The 16,492-nt window shown below is 66.3% G+C and overlaps 1 protein-coding gene across 2 annotated transcripts; it reads left to right on the top strand.

Annotated features, from left to right (window-relative positions):
* The first annotated feature begins 2,933 nt into the window (after positions 1–2,933).
* Positions 2,934–14,607, top strand: SLC35B3 (solute carrier family 35 member B3). 2 transcript variants are annotated; one of them, XM_055128969.1, is made up of 11 exons: positions 2,953–3,014; positions 3,304–3,358; positions 7,039–7,341; positions 8,777–8,898; positions 9,883–10,037; positions 10,473–10,580; positions 11,440–11,537; positions 12,646–12,738; positions 13,122–13,233; positions 13,770–13,839; positions 14,144–14,607. In XM_055128969.1, exons 3-11 carry the CDS (start codon positions 7,141–7,143, stop codon positions 14,289–14,291), a joined length of 1,107 nt encoding a protein of 368 aa, XP_054984944.1. In that variant the 5' UTR covers positions 2,953–3,014; positions 3,304–3,358; positions 7,039–7,140; the 3' UTR covers positions 14,292–14,607. The 2 variants fall into 2 exon arrangements, with proteins under 2 accessions (XP_054984943.1, XP_054984944.1); XM_055128968.1 differs by lacking the exon at positions 3,304–3,358 and having other exon boundaries at positions 2,934–3,014.
* Positions 14,608–16,492: the final 1,885 nt, after the last annotated feature.

Genomic DNA, 16,492 nt, shown 5'->3' with positions numbered 1-16,492 from the left:
GCCTCTTAAGGCCCCCCCATGTCTCTCCTGTCCACGTCTGTAAGCTCGAGCCAAACGTCCACCCTCCCTGGCCCCTGGCACGCCCCGTCCCGTCACCGCAGGCGCCAGGTGAGGGGCCATTGACTCTTGTTCTTCTGACCCACTTCTGCAGGGCCCACCCTGCCCGTGTCTGCATCTTGGGCCACTGTGTGCCTGGGTCGGTTCCGTGCCCTGGCTGCCGTGCCAGGTTCTACAGTGGGTAGTGATGGGTCGGTTCCGTGCCCTGGCTGCCGTGCCAGGTTCTACAGTGGGTAGTGATGGGTCGGTTCCGTGCCCTGGCTGCCGTGCCAGGTTCTACAGTGGGTAGTGATGGGTCGGTTCCGTGCCCTGGCTGCCGGGGTAGGGGCCGCAAGGGGCAGTGTGGGCAGATACTCTTGTGTGTCCTGGGGGTGGACACCAGGACGTACCATTCCTGGGTCGCCTGGAGGCTGCTGGCTTGCCTTTCTGAGAAATCCCCATCCTGTTTTCCGGCGTGTGGCTGGGTCACTCCTGCTGCCCCTCCCCCACGCCCAGGGCCACCGGCCAGGGGGGTCAGGTCATCTTCGTGCCGGCCCTGTTTGCGTGACCATCCCCTCCCCTCCGAGTGGCAGCGTCTGGCTCGCCCCTGCCTCGGCGGGGCACCCCCGGAACTCAGGGGGTACACAGGGAACAGAGCCCCCCGTGAAACACGGAAAGAAACATGGAAAGCACGTCTTCCAGGCCGAGGTCTGCGCTGGAGAGAGAGGGGTCGCCTGCCCCCACGGCCCCCGGCAGCCCTCCCCCCAGCACACTGCAGTGTCTAACGGCTTTCCTCTCTGTCCCTCTCCTCTGCCTCCTGCGTCTCTGCTCCCTCTCCCTCGGGCACGGGGGTCCGTGCTGGAAGGGGCAGCGCTTCTCCGGCTAACCATCCTGCCCACGCCCAGCCGTGGCGGCAGCCGGTCAGCACTCGGGATCAGCGGGCAGGGCCAGCGGAGACCGCACAGGGGTGAAGGCACAGCCAGGGCAGGACGCCAGCCCCGGCTCCACCCCGAACACAGCCAGGAGGGGCCCCAGAGCACGGCCTGGTTTCGAGGAGACGGTGGAGGTAGTGAAGGGACGGACGCCCCCGCATGCCTCGGTGGGCTGGAATATGAACCAGGAGCCGTGAGCCCCCGGGGGGAACTCTGCAGAGGTACACAGTCCGCAGGCCAGCGGCCTGGAAAGGGCTGGAACACGGGCTTCTCGCCCCGGGTCCGGCGTGAGCCCCAGCATCTCACGACCCCTGCCTCTCCCAACCCCACTGGAGGTGACCCCAAGACCAAAACAGAAAGAGGGGCGCGTGGAGAGAGAGGCAGGGCTGGACGGTGCAGTGAGCGGGCCCTGAGGGTACACGCCCAGGCCCGACCCGTGCCCAGTGCAGCAGGGACGAGGCCAAGCCTGCCAGGGGCTGCCGGGCCTTCAGCGCCTACAGCGGGTCGGGTGGGCGGGACCCCTGCGCATGCCCAGAGAGTAGCCCCCCTGGGCCAGTCTCGGGGACCCCCGGAGCCACTGGGGAGGGGAGGGGAGCACCGGGGAAGGGGGCGGGAAGGACAGGAGCCAGGCCGGGAAGCCAGGTGGGCCGCGCCGGCCTCCTCCTGACGCACGTCCCCCACGTTCCCCGGGCACAGGCAAGGGACCTTGACCGGGTTTATGATTTATTGCTCCACTCAACAAATAATTGCCTGAGCGGACCCCGCTGTGTGGGAGAGCCTTCCGCGTGCACCGGACATCAATCCTGCCGCCGGCCCGCCGGGAGCTGGGATGGCCCGCGAGCGACCACACGCGTCCAGGGCAGAGTGTACCCAGGGCAGAGTGTGTACCAGGGACAGTGCGTGTGTCCGGGATAGAGCCCAGGGCAGAGCGCGTCCAGGGCAGAGTGTACCCAGGGCAGAGCGTGTCCAGGGCAGAGTGTACCCAGGGCAGAGAGTGTACCAGGGACAGTGCGTGTGTCCGGGACAGAGCCAGTGTCCAGGGCAGAGCGTGTCCAGGACAGAGCGTGTCCAGGGCAGAGTGTACCCAGGGCAGAGCGTGTACCAGGGACAGTGCGTGTGTCCGGGATAGAGTGTACCCAGGGCAGAGCGTGTACCAGGGACAGTGCGTGTGTCCGGGACAGAGCCAGTGTCCAGGGCAGAGCGTGTCCAGGGCAGAGTGTACCCAGGGCAGAGAGTGTACCAGGGACAGTGCGTGTGTCTGGGACAGAGCCAGTGTCCAGGGCAGAGCGTGTCCAGGACAGAGCATGTCCAGGGCAGAGTGTACCCAGGGAAGAGCGTGTACCAGGGACAGTGCGTGTGTCCGGGATAGAGTGTACCCAGGGCAGAGCGTGTACCAGGGACAGTGCGTTTGTCCGGGATAGAGCCCAGGGCAGAGCGTGCCCAGGACAGCGCGTGTGCCCAGGGCAGAGCATGTGCCCGGGACGGCGCCTGTGTCCGGGATAGCGCGTGCCCGCGGCAGAGGGTGCCCAGGACAGCGCGTGTGCCCAGGGCGGAGCATGTGCCCGGGACGCGCGTGTCCAGGCAGCGCGGGGCTCCCTCCCCGCCCCGCCCCTCCAGGGCGCCCACTCCGAATGGCCCGCAGGAGGAAGCGTCTCTGCTGGATGTCCGTGCTGGCCCACCCGGGTTCTCCACCCCTGCTGGGGCGGGGCGGCCGGGCACGGGGCCACAGCGCGGCCGGGGGCGCAGGGGTCGCTCCGGAGGAGGCAGCCGCGGGGTCCGGGAAGGGCGGGCACGGGGACGAGCGAGCGCGCCTGCGCGGCTGTGGCCACGCCCACCCCGAGACCACGGCCCCCGTCGAGACCACGCCCCGATGCGATGAGGCCACGCCCCCAATCCACCACGCCCCGATAAAGCCACGCCCCAGTCTCGGCCCTGCCCCCGCCACGGCCACGCCGCCGTCTGGGCCACGCCCCCGAGGGGCGGGGCCGCGCAGGCGCGGCGCGGGCGGAAGTGGCGGCGATGCGAGCGGCCGGCGCGGGGCCCGAGGTGACGGCGCGGAGCCGCCCGGGGGTCCCGCAGGGTGGGCGGGGCGGGCGGGGCGGGCCGGGACCCCGGGCGGCGCCGCAGGGAGCGGGCGGGGCCGGAGGCGGGCCGGAACCCGCGGAGACCCACTTCCGGGCCGCGTCCGCGGGGCCGCGCGGGGGTCCCGGCGGGGGTCGCGGCGGGGGTCGCGCCCCGCCCGCGGCCTCGCGTTCGCTTACGCTGGCGCAGAGACCCGGGGTGGTCGTCCCGGAGCCCCCGGCCCGCAGTGACCGCCGCGCCCCGCCCTCCGCAGAGACCGGAACCGGCACCGGGCCGAGCCCGCCCGACGGCCGCCGCCGCGGGCCGCTGTAAGTGCCCGCCCCGCGCGGGACGGGGCCCCCTGCCCGGGGCCGGCGTGTCCGGGGGGCCCGCACTGGCCGGGGGGGCCCGCACTGACCGGGGGGCTCAGGCACTGACCGCGGGGCAGGCACTGACGGGGGGGGGGGGGGGGGGGGCTGGCACTGTCCCAGTGGCATGTCCAGGGGGCTCAGGCACTGACGGGCGGGGGGGGGCAGGCACTGTCCCAGGGGGCTCAGGCACTGTCCGGGGGGCTCAGACACTGACCGGGGGGCTGGCATGTGGGGGGGGCTCAGGCACTGTCCCAGGGGGCTCAGGCACTGAAGGGGGGCAGGAACTGTCCGGGGGGCTGGCACTGTCCCGGTGGCATGTCCAGGGGGCTCAGGCACTGACGGGGTGGGGGGGGGCAGGCACTGTCCCAGGGGGCTCAGGCACTGACCAGGGGGGCCGGCGTGTCCGGCGGAGGAGGGGCCCTGCACTGACCGGGGGGCTCAGGCACTGAGGGGTCGGGCCGCACTGACGGGGGTGGGGGGGAGCTCAGGCACCGTCCAGGGGGCTGGCACTGTCCGGGGGCTTAGGTACTGCCCGGGGGGGCTGGCACTGACGGGTGGGGGGAGCCCAGGCACTGTCCCGGGGGCTCAGGCACTGGGGGGCGGGGCCTGGCGCTGTCCAGGGCACCTGGCTCGCACAGGCGCCCTCCGTTGCAAGTGCAGTTCCCTCCTTGAGGCCCACCGCCCTGCAGGCCCGCTTCCCCCTTGCGGGGCAGTCGGTCAGAGTAGGAGGGGAGGTGGCCGGCCCACGGTCACCTGGCCGCAGGGCCCAGTGTCCTCATACCTGCTGGGCACAGGCGTGCCCCCCGGCCCCTGCTCTGTGGGAGCACCCCGGTGGGTGGGCCCAGAGGCCCGGGTGCTGGGGACTGGGCTCCCGGTGCTGGACTGTGTCGGGGGTGGGGGGGGACACACCCTTGTCTGGAGAGGCAGCGGCAGGAGCAGTGGCCCCGTGGGGTGGTGCCGGAGGTCGTGACCTGCGTGAGGAAGCACTCGGAGAGGCCAGGGCACCGCCAGGCTGGTGCTCGGGTGACGCGGGAGGCAGGTCAGAGGGCGAGGGCTGTCGAGGCCGGCCGGCACCCCGGGAGGAGGAGACGGCACGTGGTGGTGGGGCTGGCCAGACTTCGGGTGGGCACACGGGTGCGAGGGGTCTGGGCCAGGGCCGCCCTGACCTGGAGCTTCAGACACTCGGCGAGGTGCCGGGGAGCGTCACGGGGGCGCTCGGGGGAGACCCCGGCTGCGAGTCGAGTGGCGCCTGCAGCCCCCCAGGAGCAGAGCTGTCCTCGCACCACGCCTCGCCATCAGGCCCTTCCACACGCGCTTCCCTCCGTCCTGACAGTGCTCCGTGCCGGCCACATCCTTTCCACCCCGCAACAGCTCAGGACGCTGGGGACCCCCCTGTCCCTCAGCTTGCGCCAGGCCGCGGGCCTCCGCTCTGGGCTCGGCACAGGAGCCCCCTGCGTCACGCCCGGGGGAAGCCGGAGCCTGCCCCGCCGTCCCGCGCAGCCAGAGGCCGTCCCCGGCAGAGCCACTGGGCCGATGCGGTCTGAGTTCAGGAGGGCGCGAGAGGCTCCGGGGCCCCGGAGATCAGGACGCTTAATGCGATGAGGAAGCAAACGTGAAGTCGTAGGTGAGAATTTCCCAGCACTGACCCGAAGAGGCCCGAAGGCCGGAGAAATAGACTGGAAAAGGAAGACGCCCGTCGGAATGCCAGAACCCAGAGACGGAGGCAGAGCGCTGAAAGCAGCAAGACCACAGAAGGGCTTCGTGCAGAGGGAAGCCGTGGGAGGCCCAGCAGAGGGCGGAGGGACACAGGACGGAAACGCGGCGAGGTGGGCAGGCCGAGGCCTGGCCGGCTAGCGTGGCCTTCGGGCTTGAGGGCGCTGCTCAGAGCTTCACGCACAGGCCACAGCGAGGGAATTTGAGCCCGGAAACCGTCTTACAGGAGCGACTCCGCCGTGTGCCGCTGAGGGTGGCGCCCCTCTGCCAGACTGAGGAAGGTCAAAAACGCCATCACAAAGTGACATTTCGCTGTCACTGTCATCCCGTTGTTCACTGATTTACTCAAGTGGCACCAGTAACACCTTCAGTTGTCCCAGCCCCGAGATTTTAGCAGCCTCTCCTTACTCGTCTTCCCAATGATTGGGGGCTCTTTCAGGGCCAGGGGAATGAGACCTGTTATTGTGACTGTTTTGGGCCTATCATATACGCCACGGGGAGCTTGCCAGGCTCTGCCGTGTGGGCGGGACACTCTCGGTAGCCTGCCGGGCTCCGAGAGGGACGGAGAACGTCTATCAGAGAATACAAGTGTGTCAAAACTAAACACGTGTGCTGCTTTAGGCACATCGGAAATATCCCATATAAAATGCTCGTTTAAAATATAATCAAAATTAAAGATCGAAGGTCTTCTGTAGTTCCCTTTGCCATTTCCTCAAGTTTTGCTCGAGCACGCAATGTGAAACAACTTTGTGCTGTGCCTGCCAGGTGGGCGGGCTGGCGGGTGGAGCACTGTGGGCTGGAAGCTGCTTAGGAACAGCTTTGTAAATCCGTGTGCCTTCATAAAAAGCCGTTTTAATAAAAATAATCCATTTTCAGAGAATTTGCTGGCAGAATCATCCTGATCTCGAATCTTCTCCAGAGAGAATCAAATTCCAGTTCTCTCCATGACTATAACAGACTTTACTGGGAACGCAGTTTTATTCTATAAACAATAACAAGTCTCACGATGGAGACATTACTGGTGCCCGCTCGAGCAAATCAATGAACAACGGGATGACAGTGACAGTGACGTTTCACTCTGGGGCCAGGGAGGCAGTCCAGCAAGTAGGCCATTTGCCTTGTACACAGGCAACTCAGGGTCAAACCTTTGCACCCCAAATGGTCCCCTGAGACCACTAGGAGTGATCCTTCACGGCCAGGAGTATGCCCGGAGCACTGCTAGGTGGAGTCCCCAAAATGAGTAACTCTCAACCTTGAATGAATTTACTTGTCTCAGTTTCTTTTAATACAAATAGACATTCATCTGGAGGTCTTGGGGTTTTCTTTTCCCCGCAGATTAGCAGAAAAGGGATTTTCCCAGCTTTTTCTGACCACAAAGACTCTTAAAAAAAAAAAAAAACCTTATTGAGAAGCAAAAAATAAAAAATAGGCACATGTTTCATAGGAAGAGCTTTGCCTGGTGAGTGTGGCGTGAGCCTGCCCCACACCACCATGTCACAGTCCGGGTAGTGCGGCCCTGCCCGGGGTCCTCTGCTTCGCCCGGCCGGTGTGTGCGTCTGTCTCTGAGCTCTGCGGGCTCTGAGGGGTCTGGGTTGTAAGGAATGGAGTTGTTTCCGTCCAGTTCGCACGTCCGCTGGGATTGAGGGTCCGTGGGCCCCGTGGTTCAGATTGACTGGGGCTGACGGCGTCACGTGGGGAGCCGTGGGCCTTGAGAGCCAGTCCTCCCCCGGGACATCACGGCCGCCGTCTGGCCTGTGCCAGGGAAATGAGGTGTCTGGTGTGACCTGGGGACACGTTGGGCTGGAGAGGAGCCTTGGGTGGGGCCCTGTCCACGACCACGTCCATGGCAGGAGCGTTAGCTGGGCTGGTAAGGGTGCCTCGAGCGCCGTCTGGAGAATCTGACGCCGCGTCTGTTTCCTTCGCAGGACTCGGCTCAGCAAGCGGCAGCAGCAGGGAGAGCGGAGAGCGGAGGGCCGGACGGCCAGCGCGCCCACCCAGGGCTCCCCGAATGTGGCCGACCGGGGACAATGGACCTCAAGTTCCACGGCTCCCGGAAATATGTTTCCATCACCGTCCCGTCCCAGACCCAGACCATGTCCCCGCACATCAAGGCCGTGGATGACGTGGCCGTCCTGGGCATAGCCCTCAGCAGATTCACCAAACTCACCCAGTTTTTCATATGTGTCGCTGGCGTGTTCGTGTTTTACCTGATCTACGGATACCTGCAGGTAAAAGCACCTGTTCACAGTCTGTTAGGGAGACCGGGGGCCTCGACCTCGTCCTGTAGAGAAACCCAGTTTATTCCAAAACTTTTCAGTTCAGTAGAAAAAGCGTTTTTAGAAGCCAGTGTGCCGGGGCTAGGGGCCAGAACGCCACAGTGGAATCTTGGCGGCGGGCGGGAGAGATGGGAACGTTGGGAGCATGAAAATGGAATCTGGGGCGTTTTTACCCACACGTGGTCTAGTTCTGCGAAGAGAATGACCGGTGCCGGCAGTGCTGGGCCCGGCGGCTCCCGGAGCTGCCCTCTCCCTGCTGTGGAGACGGCTGCAGACTGCCCAGGGCTGTGGCTGCGGAGCCCCGGCGTGGCCAGCTGGCCAGGGTGCGCGTCCTTCCTTCGCCACTGTGGAAACGTCCCGGGTGCCTGCAGCTCGGAGGCTCCGGCCACGCGCGACTCGTCCGACAGGTTTCTCTCACGACGCCAGCCGCAGCGACTCTGCCACCCTGGGAGACACTCGGGCTGCCACTGACTCTGGTACCACCACAGCCGTTAACCCCGGCAGGTGGGGTGGTTGCAGCTCGTGGCAAAGGTCGCTCCGCAGAGCAGCGTGTCTGAACGCCAGGGTGCTTCCGGGCTGTTTCCAACTTGACAGTTCATAAGCCACAAAAATCCTGAGTACCCACCAGGCCGACTGAAACAGGAAGTCTCAGTTGGCGCAGTGACAGCTGCTCTCGAACCCTGAACAGAGCACGGTTCAGGACTCACTATGCTGGGGAAGGCGCTTGTCTTGGTGCAGCTAAGACCAGTTGGATCCCCAACACAAAGTGCCCTGACCACGGCCAGGAGCATGACCCCTGAGCACAGCCAGGATCGGCCCCGAGCACAGAGCTGGGAGTCAGCCCTGAGCAGAGAGCCGGGAGTCAGCCCTGAGCACAGAGCCGGGAGTCGGCCCCTTAACACCAGGGGCTGAGGCCCATCTCCCCCAAAAAGAAACCAGTGTAGGATCTCTCTAGAGACAAACTGTAAACTTAAATGTTTCAAGTTTCATTTACCGTTCCCTGGGAGAGGTGTGGCTTATCCCTCCCAGCCCGGTGGCTGTTGTGAGCCTCCTGACGACCTGTCGAGACGGACGCTGACGAACCACGTGAGTCTTCTGTCACCTCCTCGGAGAGAACCCGAGACTGGCACGGGAATCCAGAGAGTGACAGTGACACCGAGCCCGGGCCAGAGCACTGGGCTGCCGGGCAGAGCTGCCTCTCGCGGCCCGCGGCCCGTCCATCCTGGTCCTCGGGAAAGAGGCGGCCGGCAGGGGGCGTCTCGGTTCCCTGCGCTCCGGCAGAGGCTCCTGGGGTCGGCTTCAGCCCGGAGCTCCGGCCTCTGTGGCGGGGGCGGGGGCGTCTGGGGCCCGGCCTGCTGGGCTGACCTGGTCTGCCCTGGCCCTGCAGGAGCTGATCTTCTCCATGGAGGGCTTCAGGCCCTACGGCTGGTACCTGACTCTGGTGCAGTTTGCGTTTTACTCCGTGTTCGGCCTGGTGGAACTCCAGCTCACGCAGGACAAACGGCGAAGGTAGATGGCGTGCGTGTCTCACCGACGGGCGCGGGCACTGAGGTAGTTCCGTCTTCCGTGAGCCAGCGTAAGACGGTGCATGAGGCATTATGAGGCAGGACCCACAAATGTTTGTCAGCTAATTAAAAATCCTGAGTATCATGCGCTGGAAGAAAGTTCTAAGTGTAATGTGGCCAGGAGCTGGCCAGGTTCTGGAACGAAGTTCAGGCTCAGTACCACGACGCCTGGTCGCTGGAGCAGGTCCTGTCCGACTGTACCTGTGGGCTGGGCGTCCTGGGCTGGACGCCCCTGGCAGGTTCATCACGATGCAATGAAGGACCGGTTTCTGGAGCGGCTTTAAAGCATGTGGTCGGGGCCTTGCCACCCGCCGGCCCCAGGTCCCTCCTGGGCACTGAGTGAGTGAAGAGCACAGCAGGCATCCACCCATCCCCCACTCGCACCCGGTGTCTGCCCCGGCCTGGAGCCGGGGCTGCTCTGTGGACGTCAGAGACGTTCTGACCCTTTCGTCGAAGTCACAGGAGCTTAAACGCTCTTTTGGCAACGCCTTTCAGCCGTGCGGCCCTGGCCGGGGCGCGTCCCGGGGTAAAAGCCTGCCTGCATGTGGCCAGCCCGACTCCCGTGGTGCCGTGGGCACCGCCAGGAGTGACCCCAGAACCAAAACACCACGTGCCTGTCGGCTTGCACAGCTGGAGGCGTTTCCAGCGGAGAGCCGTGGGCCCTCAGCCCTGGCCGCCGACAGGGCCCGGGCGAGTCGGGGCTGTCACAGCCGTGACGGTGGCCTTGTGCCCTGAGCCAGGAGAGCCGCCGTGCAGCCCTCGGCACGCAGGGTCGGTCTGAGGCGTCAGCTCTCACGCGGGCTCCCGCCAGGGCCTCTAGGAAAGTCGGATGTGACCCAGGAGGCCGGCGTCTCGGCCGCTGTGACACAGGCCTCAGGACAGTCTGTTAACCGGCCCCGAAGGGAGATTCCCCAATTGTCTCTCGCAGAATCCCGGGGAAGACCTACCTGGTCATCGCCTTCCTGACTGTGGGCACCATGGGGCTGTCCAACACCTCTCTGGGCTACCTGAACTACCCCACCCAGGTCATCTTCAAGTGCTGCAAGCTCATCCCCGTCATGCTGGGGGGGGTGCTGATCCAAGGTACAGTGACCCGCCCCGCATGTGCTCGGCCGCGGGGCGCCCCGGGACCTCCCAAGGCTGCGGCCCGGCGTCCTGCTCCTTCCCAGAAACGCCGGCTTTGCCTCCTGCGGGGCCAGCCTGGGGTCCCCGGAAGACTCCTCCTCTCCTCTCGGCACTCTGTGCTCTGCCCCGCGGGCCCCACCCCCAGCCCGCGCTCCCAGGGCCACCAGGGTGGGTGCTCAGGGTCCCCGTGTCCCCGCCCTCCCGGCTGCTGCCTCCTCCCGCCTGTTCATGCCCGACTGTGGCCGCCCACCCCCCATTTCCCCGGGCCGAGGGCTGAGTGGGCCTGGGGGGATTCCCCGGCCTCCTGACCCTCGGCGCCTGCTGGGCACCGGGAGACGAGCACGCCCGCCCTCCCGCTGCGCCCTCGGGGACTGACCAGCTCTGTCCCCCCAGGGAAGCGCTACAATCTCGCCGACGTGTCCGCCGCCCTGTGCATGAGCCTGGGCCTGATCTGGTTCACCCTGGCCGACAGCACCATCGCCCCGAACTTCAACCTGACAGGTGAGGCCTGCCGTCCGCCGCTGGTGCCCTGTGGTGGCGAGGGAGAGTGTGACCTGGAAGGACCCTCAGGGCCGTGTGACACCGGGAGGCTCGCCCACCGTGCCCGAGAGCCTGTCTGGCCTAACCTGGCGGTCTGCCCGGCCCGTGCCCCGCGGCCTCCCCTGGGGGTGCGGGAGAACCACAGTCGAAGGGGTCTCCGTTTCCAGAAGCATCCGCCCCTCCGAGCGGGGTCCCGGCACGGCGCTGCAGTGTCGTCCTGCAGACGTGTCGGTCGCCTGCCCGAGACGTGGCCCGTCCACGCTCCGCTGAGTGTGGGCCCCCCGGCCCTCACGGACAGGCCGGTGTCGTCTGTGCTCCGGGGGACAGACGCCGTCTTGGGTCTCGGCCTCGGGGCTCTGAGCGGGAAGCCGCTGCCCCGAGAACTCGCTGTCCCTGGGAGCTGCAAGTCGCGCCCACAGCAGCCACGGAGGTGGGGCCGGCCACGGCGCCGGTGGGAGGGGCGGGCGGCCGGGCACCGTCTTGGTGCAGCTGAAGGCTTCTGTGGCGTGTGAGCGCGTCAGGGTCAGTAGAACACGGCTGGCGCGTCAGGGGTGGGGGCCAGCACGGTGCTGAGCGTGGGCGCCGTCTCCGGCACACGTGGCGCCGGCAGGGAATGCATGTTGGCTGTTTGCCGGGGCGGGCGGGCGCTGCCGTCGCCCCCTCTGCCCCGCCAGCCAGAGGTGCCCCGGCCCTGGAGAGCGGCTCCCGCCCGGCAGTTCCACGCGCGTCACTGCCACGTCGCGGTGCTGGCGGCAGGTGCCCGGCTGCTTCCACGGCGAGCCAGGCGGCCCGGCACCAGCACCCCGCTGTCCCCCGCCAGGTGTCGTCCTCATCTCCCTGGCGCTCTGCGTGGACGCCGTCATCGGCAACGTCCAGGAGAAAGCCATGAAGCTCCACAACGCTTCCAACTCGGAGATGGTGAGTGCTCCGGCCCCGGCCCCTGCTGACGGCCGCTCCCAGCCCTGCCCGCGCCGCCCGCTCCTGGGTCTCGCCCAGACGCCCTTTCTCTCCCCCAGGGCTCCCGGCCGCCTTCGTGCCGGCCCCGAGCCTGTGACCGCGGCAGCCCGGGCTGCGTGCCTGTTGGTCTCAGGTCCCGCTGGGCCCCCCCCCCCACGTTTCCGCTTAGCTGGGGGGCGGGGGTCTGCCCGCTCATGTCCAGGAGAAGGTCCAGGCCTGCCCTGTCCCTGTGATCTGTTGGTCGAGGTGGCGCGTCTGCCCTCGCTGCCTGCCATCTGCCCGGGGAGGGGGCGGGCGGGCGAACTCCAGTCGGGGCCCTGGGAGCCTTGGCGGGGGAAGCTGGGCAGGGAGGCCGTGGCGGGCCCAGAGCCCCCGGGGACTCGCCGTACAGAAACTGGGCCACCTGCTCGTCAGGGACTGGAAACCCTGGTGAGCTGCTGGGGCGAGATCAGGGAGCCCCCGCAACTCGGGAACACGTGCCGCGTGCTCTGTCTGCGTGGGGCCTGTGGCGCCCCCACGCTGCGCTCGGCGTCCCTGTGCCGGCCCCTCCATGCAGGGCCCCTCGTCCCTGGCCGTACGTGGTAGGGATGCAGGCAGATGCCCGCCCCGCCCAGGAGACTTCACACTGACAGATGAGGTTTGGCGTCGCTATCCCCGCAGTGCGTCCTGGATGGGATGTTTTGTGTTTATTGTGCAAAGTAAAAACTTCGGCCTCGTTTATGTATTTTTGACGCTCAAACATTAGGCTCTGATTTGAGCTCAGCGTTTAGACAGGAGCAGTAGGAAGAGGAGCCAGGGCCCTCTCTGAGGGCCCGTATTTCTGTGTTCTGGGACCTCAGTCAGGCAGCGGCTTGCCAGCTTGGGGTCAGCCATCGTCACACGGAGCAGGCCACGGGGAGACGGTGCCGTCACTGAACGTCACCCCGGCACAGAGCAGGCCACGTGGAGACGGTGCCGTCACTGTGAACCTTGTCCTGGCTAGGGCGGTCCGCGGGGAGACGGGGCCGTTCTGGGCCCCGCAGGAGGCCCGCTGGGTCGGGAGTGGCTCGGCAGCGCCCTTTCTGTGCAGGTCCTGTACTCCTACTCCCTCGGCTTCCTGTACATCCTGCTGGGACTCACCTGCACCCGGGGCTTGGGCCCTGCCGTGGCGTTCTGCTCAAAGGTGAGCACCACATTTTTAGAGCGACCCCTTCCAGTAAACTCTCCTCCTGGTTCCGACTCTCCCGTGCAGTAAGACTGTTTTCCTGTCAGTCGATAAGTCCTATAGTGTTTGAAGATCAGAAATTATTCAGAAATGAAATTGCTATTTAAGGTTGTTTTCTCCTTGTTCTACCCTTAAGTTAGCTTTTAAGCTATTCATCATGTAGAAGCTGGAGTTTTAATTTCATCATTTTTCCATTAAATCAGAACCGAACAAGTCTCTGCTTGGCTGCATTTGGAATGGCTTATTACTGCTCACAGAGCTGATTAAAATCCTACTGAGGCTCCATTCTAACACCCCAGGGTGGTTTTGCATTTTAGTAACAGGCTCCTTCGCTGTTGCAGAATCCGGTTCAGACCTATGGCTACGCCTTCCTCTTCTCCCTCACTGGATACTGTGGCGTCTCCTTTGTTCTGGCACTGATTAAAATCTTTGGAGCACTTGTCGCTGTTACAGGTAAGAAGGGGGTGAAAGGAGTGAACGCTCACGGATTCTGACGCGCTTTTCCAAAAGCTGAGCCTAACGCCTGAAGAGAGGGCGCGTGCCTTTAGGTGTCCAAGGAGGTTGTGCTCGTCTTCATTTGGCTTAGTTCAGTTTTCAAACCAGGGACGTCGGTTTATTTAAGTACTAATTTCTGTTCACCAGGGGAGCTGCCATTAGAAATACGGTGGCGAGCGTCCAGGGTAAAGTGCCGCCGTCACTTTTACTCGTCCCAAAGCTTCCTTCTCGCGCCCGTCTGTGGAGGGACGCTCGTGGCTGACTCCCGCCCCGTGTGGGCCCTGCCTTTCTCATGTCTGTGGCGGGCCCGAGGCCCAGAGCACAGCCAGGCCGCGCCCTGACCTGGCAGGACCCCCGCGTGCCATCCCGAGCCACCCACCACCGAGCTGCCGTTCGGGTGCCCGCACGCCTGCTGGCATCGGGCGGTGCCCCGCCGGGTCTGGTGTGGGCCCCTGGGCCCGTCCCCGCCGCGCTGAGCCACCTCTCTCCCGCAGTGACCACGGGCAGGAAAGCCATGACCATCGTGCTGTCCTTTCTCTTCTTCGCCAAGCCCTTCACCTTCCCGTGAGTGCCGCCCCTCCCCTCGCCCTGGGCCTCCCCTCCCCCGGCAGATCCACTCCCGGGGCGGGGCCCTGAGTCCTCCAGAATATGCCCCCACCCTCTGATTGTCTGCGGAAGCGCTCCCTCTCTCCCCCTCACTCTGCCAGCGAGCGGATGGGTTTCGGGGACCTGGGAGGAGTGTGGAGTGTCGCCCTTGTGAGCCCGGCAGCAAGACCGCATTTCCCTGCAGGGTCGACTCCCCAGACCGGGTCCCTTGGGGACACTCTCCGGCTCTCGAGGCTGACCGATTTCCCCACTCCTCCCCCAGGTACGTCTGGTCCGGCCTGCTGGTCGTCCTTGGCATATTCCTTAACGTTTACAGCAAAAACATGGACCAGGTGCGACTGCCGTCCCTCTACGGCCTGATCGCCAAGACCCTGGAGGCCAGGCGCTCGCGGCTGCTGCAGACGGTGTAGCTGGGACGCGCATGGGCTCTCGCCAGCCGCGCCCGACGGCCCAGGACAGCGCGTGAGGGCAGGCTGTGCGGGCGCATGGGAGCACTTGGTGCGGAGCACTGTCTGCGCCCTGGCCAGTAACTGGCTCCCGAGTGGGAGAATCTCGCGGGAACGGAGCCGGTGTGGGGCTCGCCGGGCTGGCGGCGGCGGTGGCGCGGGCGGGCACTCGTCTTCATTCCATTGGTGGTGGTATTCACGCGACTCCCTGTCACAGGGTGAGGTGATTGAAAGCCGGGAGATAATTTGATAATAAAATTATTCTGATTTTTTTAATGAATATATTTGAGAATTTTGTGACGAGGGAAGCCCAGGCCGGCCCGAACCAGCTTTCCCTGCAGGGGGGAGGCGAGCCGGGAGCTCGGTCCCGCGGGACAAGCCGGGCGCCCCTGTCGCCCAGAGAGCGTGCACACGAGCTGGCGCCCGCCTCGCCCGGGCTGACCTGGGCCCACTCTGGCACCCGGGCGCCACCTGGGGTGGTCGCGAGCAGAGCCAGGAGCAAGCCCAGGCACGGCGTCGCCCAGGGGCCCAGGGAGACGCCCGGAGACCCCGCGTGGCCCCCCTGCGGGCCAGCTGGCCGCTGCCTCCTCCCCGCTCGCTCCGGGGGGGCGGGACAGGCTGCCGGGCCGTCAGGGTCTCTGGGCCCCCCCGCTGTGTCTCGAGTCCCTCCCTGGACACCCTCCTCCCGCAGGGGTGACAGACTCTCCCAGACGCGTCAGGCGTGTGGTCGGGGGCCTTCCTGTAAACCGGCCCGAGGGCAGGCAGGGGTGGGGGCATCCCCGGTGGAGGAGGCGCTTTGCTGCCTGGTTTGGGGCCACACCCGCGGCCCCGGGCTTCCTCCTGGCTGCGCCCGCCGGCCACGTTGGGTCCCGGTGAGCCACCGCCGAGGTCAGCTACTCGCCTGTGTCCAGCCCCCGAGACGCGGACAGACACAGCGCACCCGGCGCCTCTGCCTCGCGCTGGGAGGCGGGCCGACACGGAAGGCCGCGACAGCACTCCGGGCCCACGCGGAGGGCGTGACCGGCGTGGACTGCGGGCGGGAGGAGGTGCCGCCTGGGCAGTGTTCACGCGGGGCGGGCTCACAGACCCCAGAAGGGCTGGCGGAGGGGAAGTCCGTTTCCGAGACTCAAACCCTGGCCGCCCGGCTCGGCTCGCACCCGAGTTGCCAACTGACGATCAAGAAGGCCCGGGGCTGGGGCTGGAGCGATAGCACAGCGGGGAGGGCGTTTGCCTTGCACGCAGCTGACCCGGGTTTGATCCCCAGCATCCCATAGGGTCCCCTGAGCACCGCCAGGAGTGATTCCTGAGTGAAGAGCCAGGAGTGACCCCTGTGCATTGCCAGGTGTGACCCAAAAAAGCAAAGAAAAAAAAAGAAGGCCCAGGGCTCAGCGGCCTGCCAGGAGCCTCCTGCTGCCTCGAGCATGGGGCAGCGAGGCCAGCACCAGGCCCTGTCACGGCACGCGGGGGGTTGCGGCCTCGCGTCCGTTTCACCGGCTGCGGTTCCCACCGGGCCAGAGCAGGCCCGGCACTGCCCAGATACGCCGCGGAGGCGCCAGTCGCGAGAGGCCTTGGCCTCGTCCGACGGACACTCGAGTCTTACGCCCCTCCCGTGGGGTCTCCGATAGTCGGGCTCCCTGGTTCCCCGGGGGTTAGCGACGGTCACTGCTGCGCGTGCCAGGGCTTAGGGGCCGGGGCTAAGGTGCCGTCTGTGGCCAGACCTCGCCGTCCCACTGTCTGCGCAGAGTGGGTGTGACTGCGGGGGGGGGGGGGGCGATAAGGGACACCGGCTGGAGAAATAAGGGAGAACGGTCTCACGCGGCCCCACCACAGAGCCAGGGGCCACGGCCAGAAGGCCTCCTGCCCTGGGGGGGCCATGAGGCCTCCTGCTCTGGGGGGGCCATGAGGCCTCCTGCCCTGGGGGGGCCATGAGGCCTCCTGCCCTGGGGGGGCCATGAGGCCTCCTGCCCTGGGGGGGCCATGAGGCCTCCTGCCCTGGGGGGGCCATAAGTCCTCCTGCCTCTCGGGGCGGGATCCCGCACCAGAATCCCGCTGCAGACCAGGCCGTGCACCCCGTTAGCTGGAGCAGCCACCTCCCCCGCCCGCGCCCTCAGCGGCAGGTTCAAGTCTGAGCCTCGGCCTGCAGCCAGGGACGCTCCTGGCCAGGC

The sequence above is a fragment of the Sorex araneus genome, chromosome 2 (genome assembly GCF_027595985.1).
Source record: "Sorex araneus isolate mSorAra2 chromosome 2, mSorAra2.pri, whole genome shotgun sequence".
In the NCBI taxonomy this organism is placed as follows: domain Eukaryota; kingdom Metazoa; phylum Chordata; class Mammalia; order Eulipotyphla; family Soricidae; genus Sorex; species Sorex araneus.
This window is presented reverse-complemented; position numbering and strand designations above follow the sequence as displayed.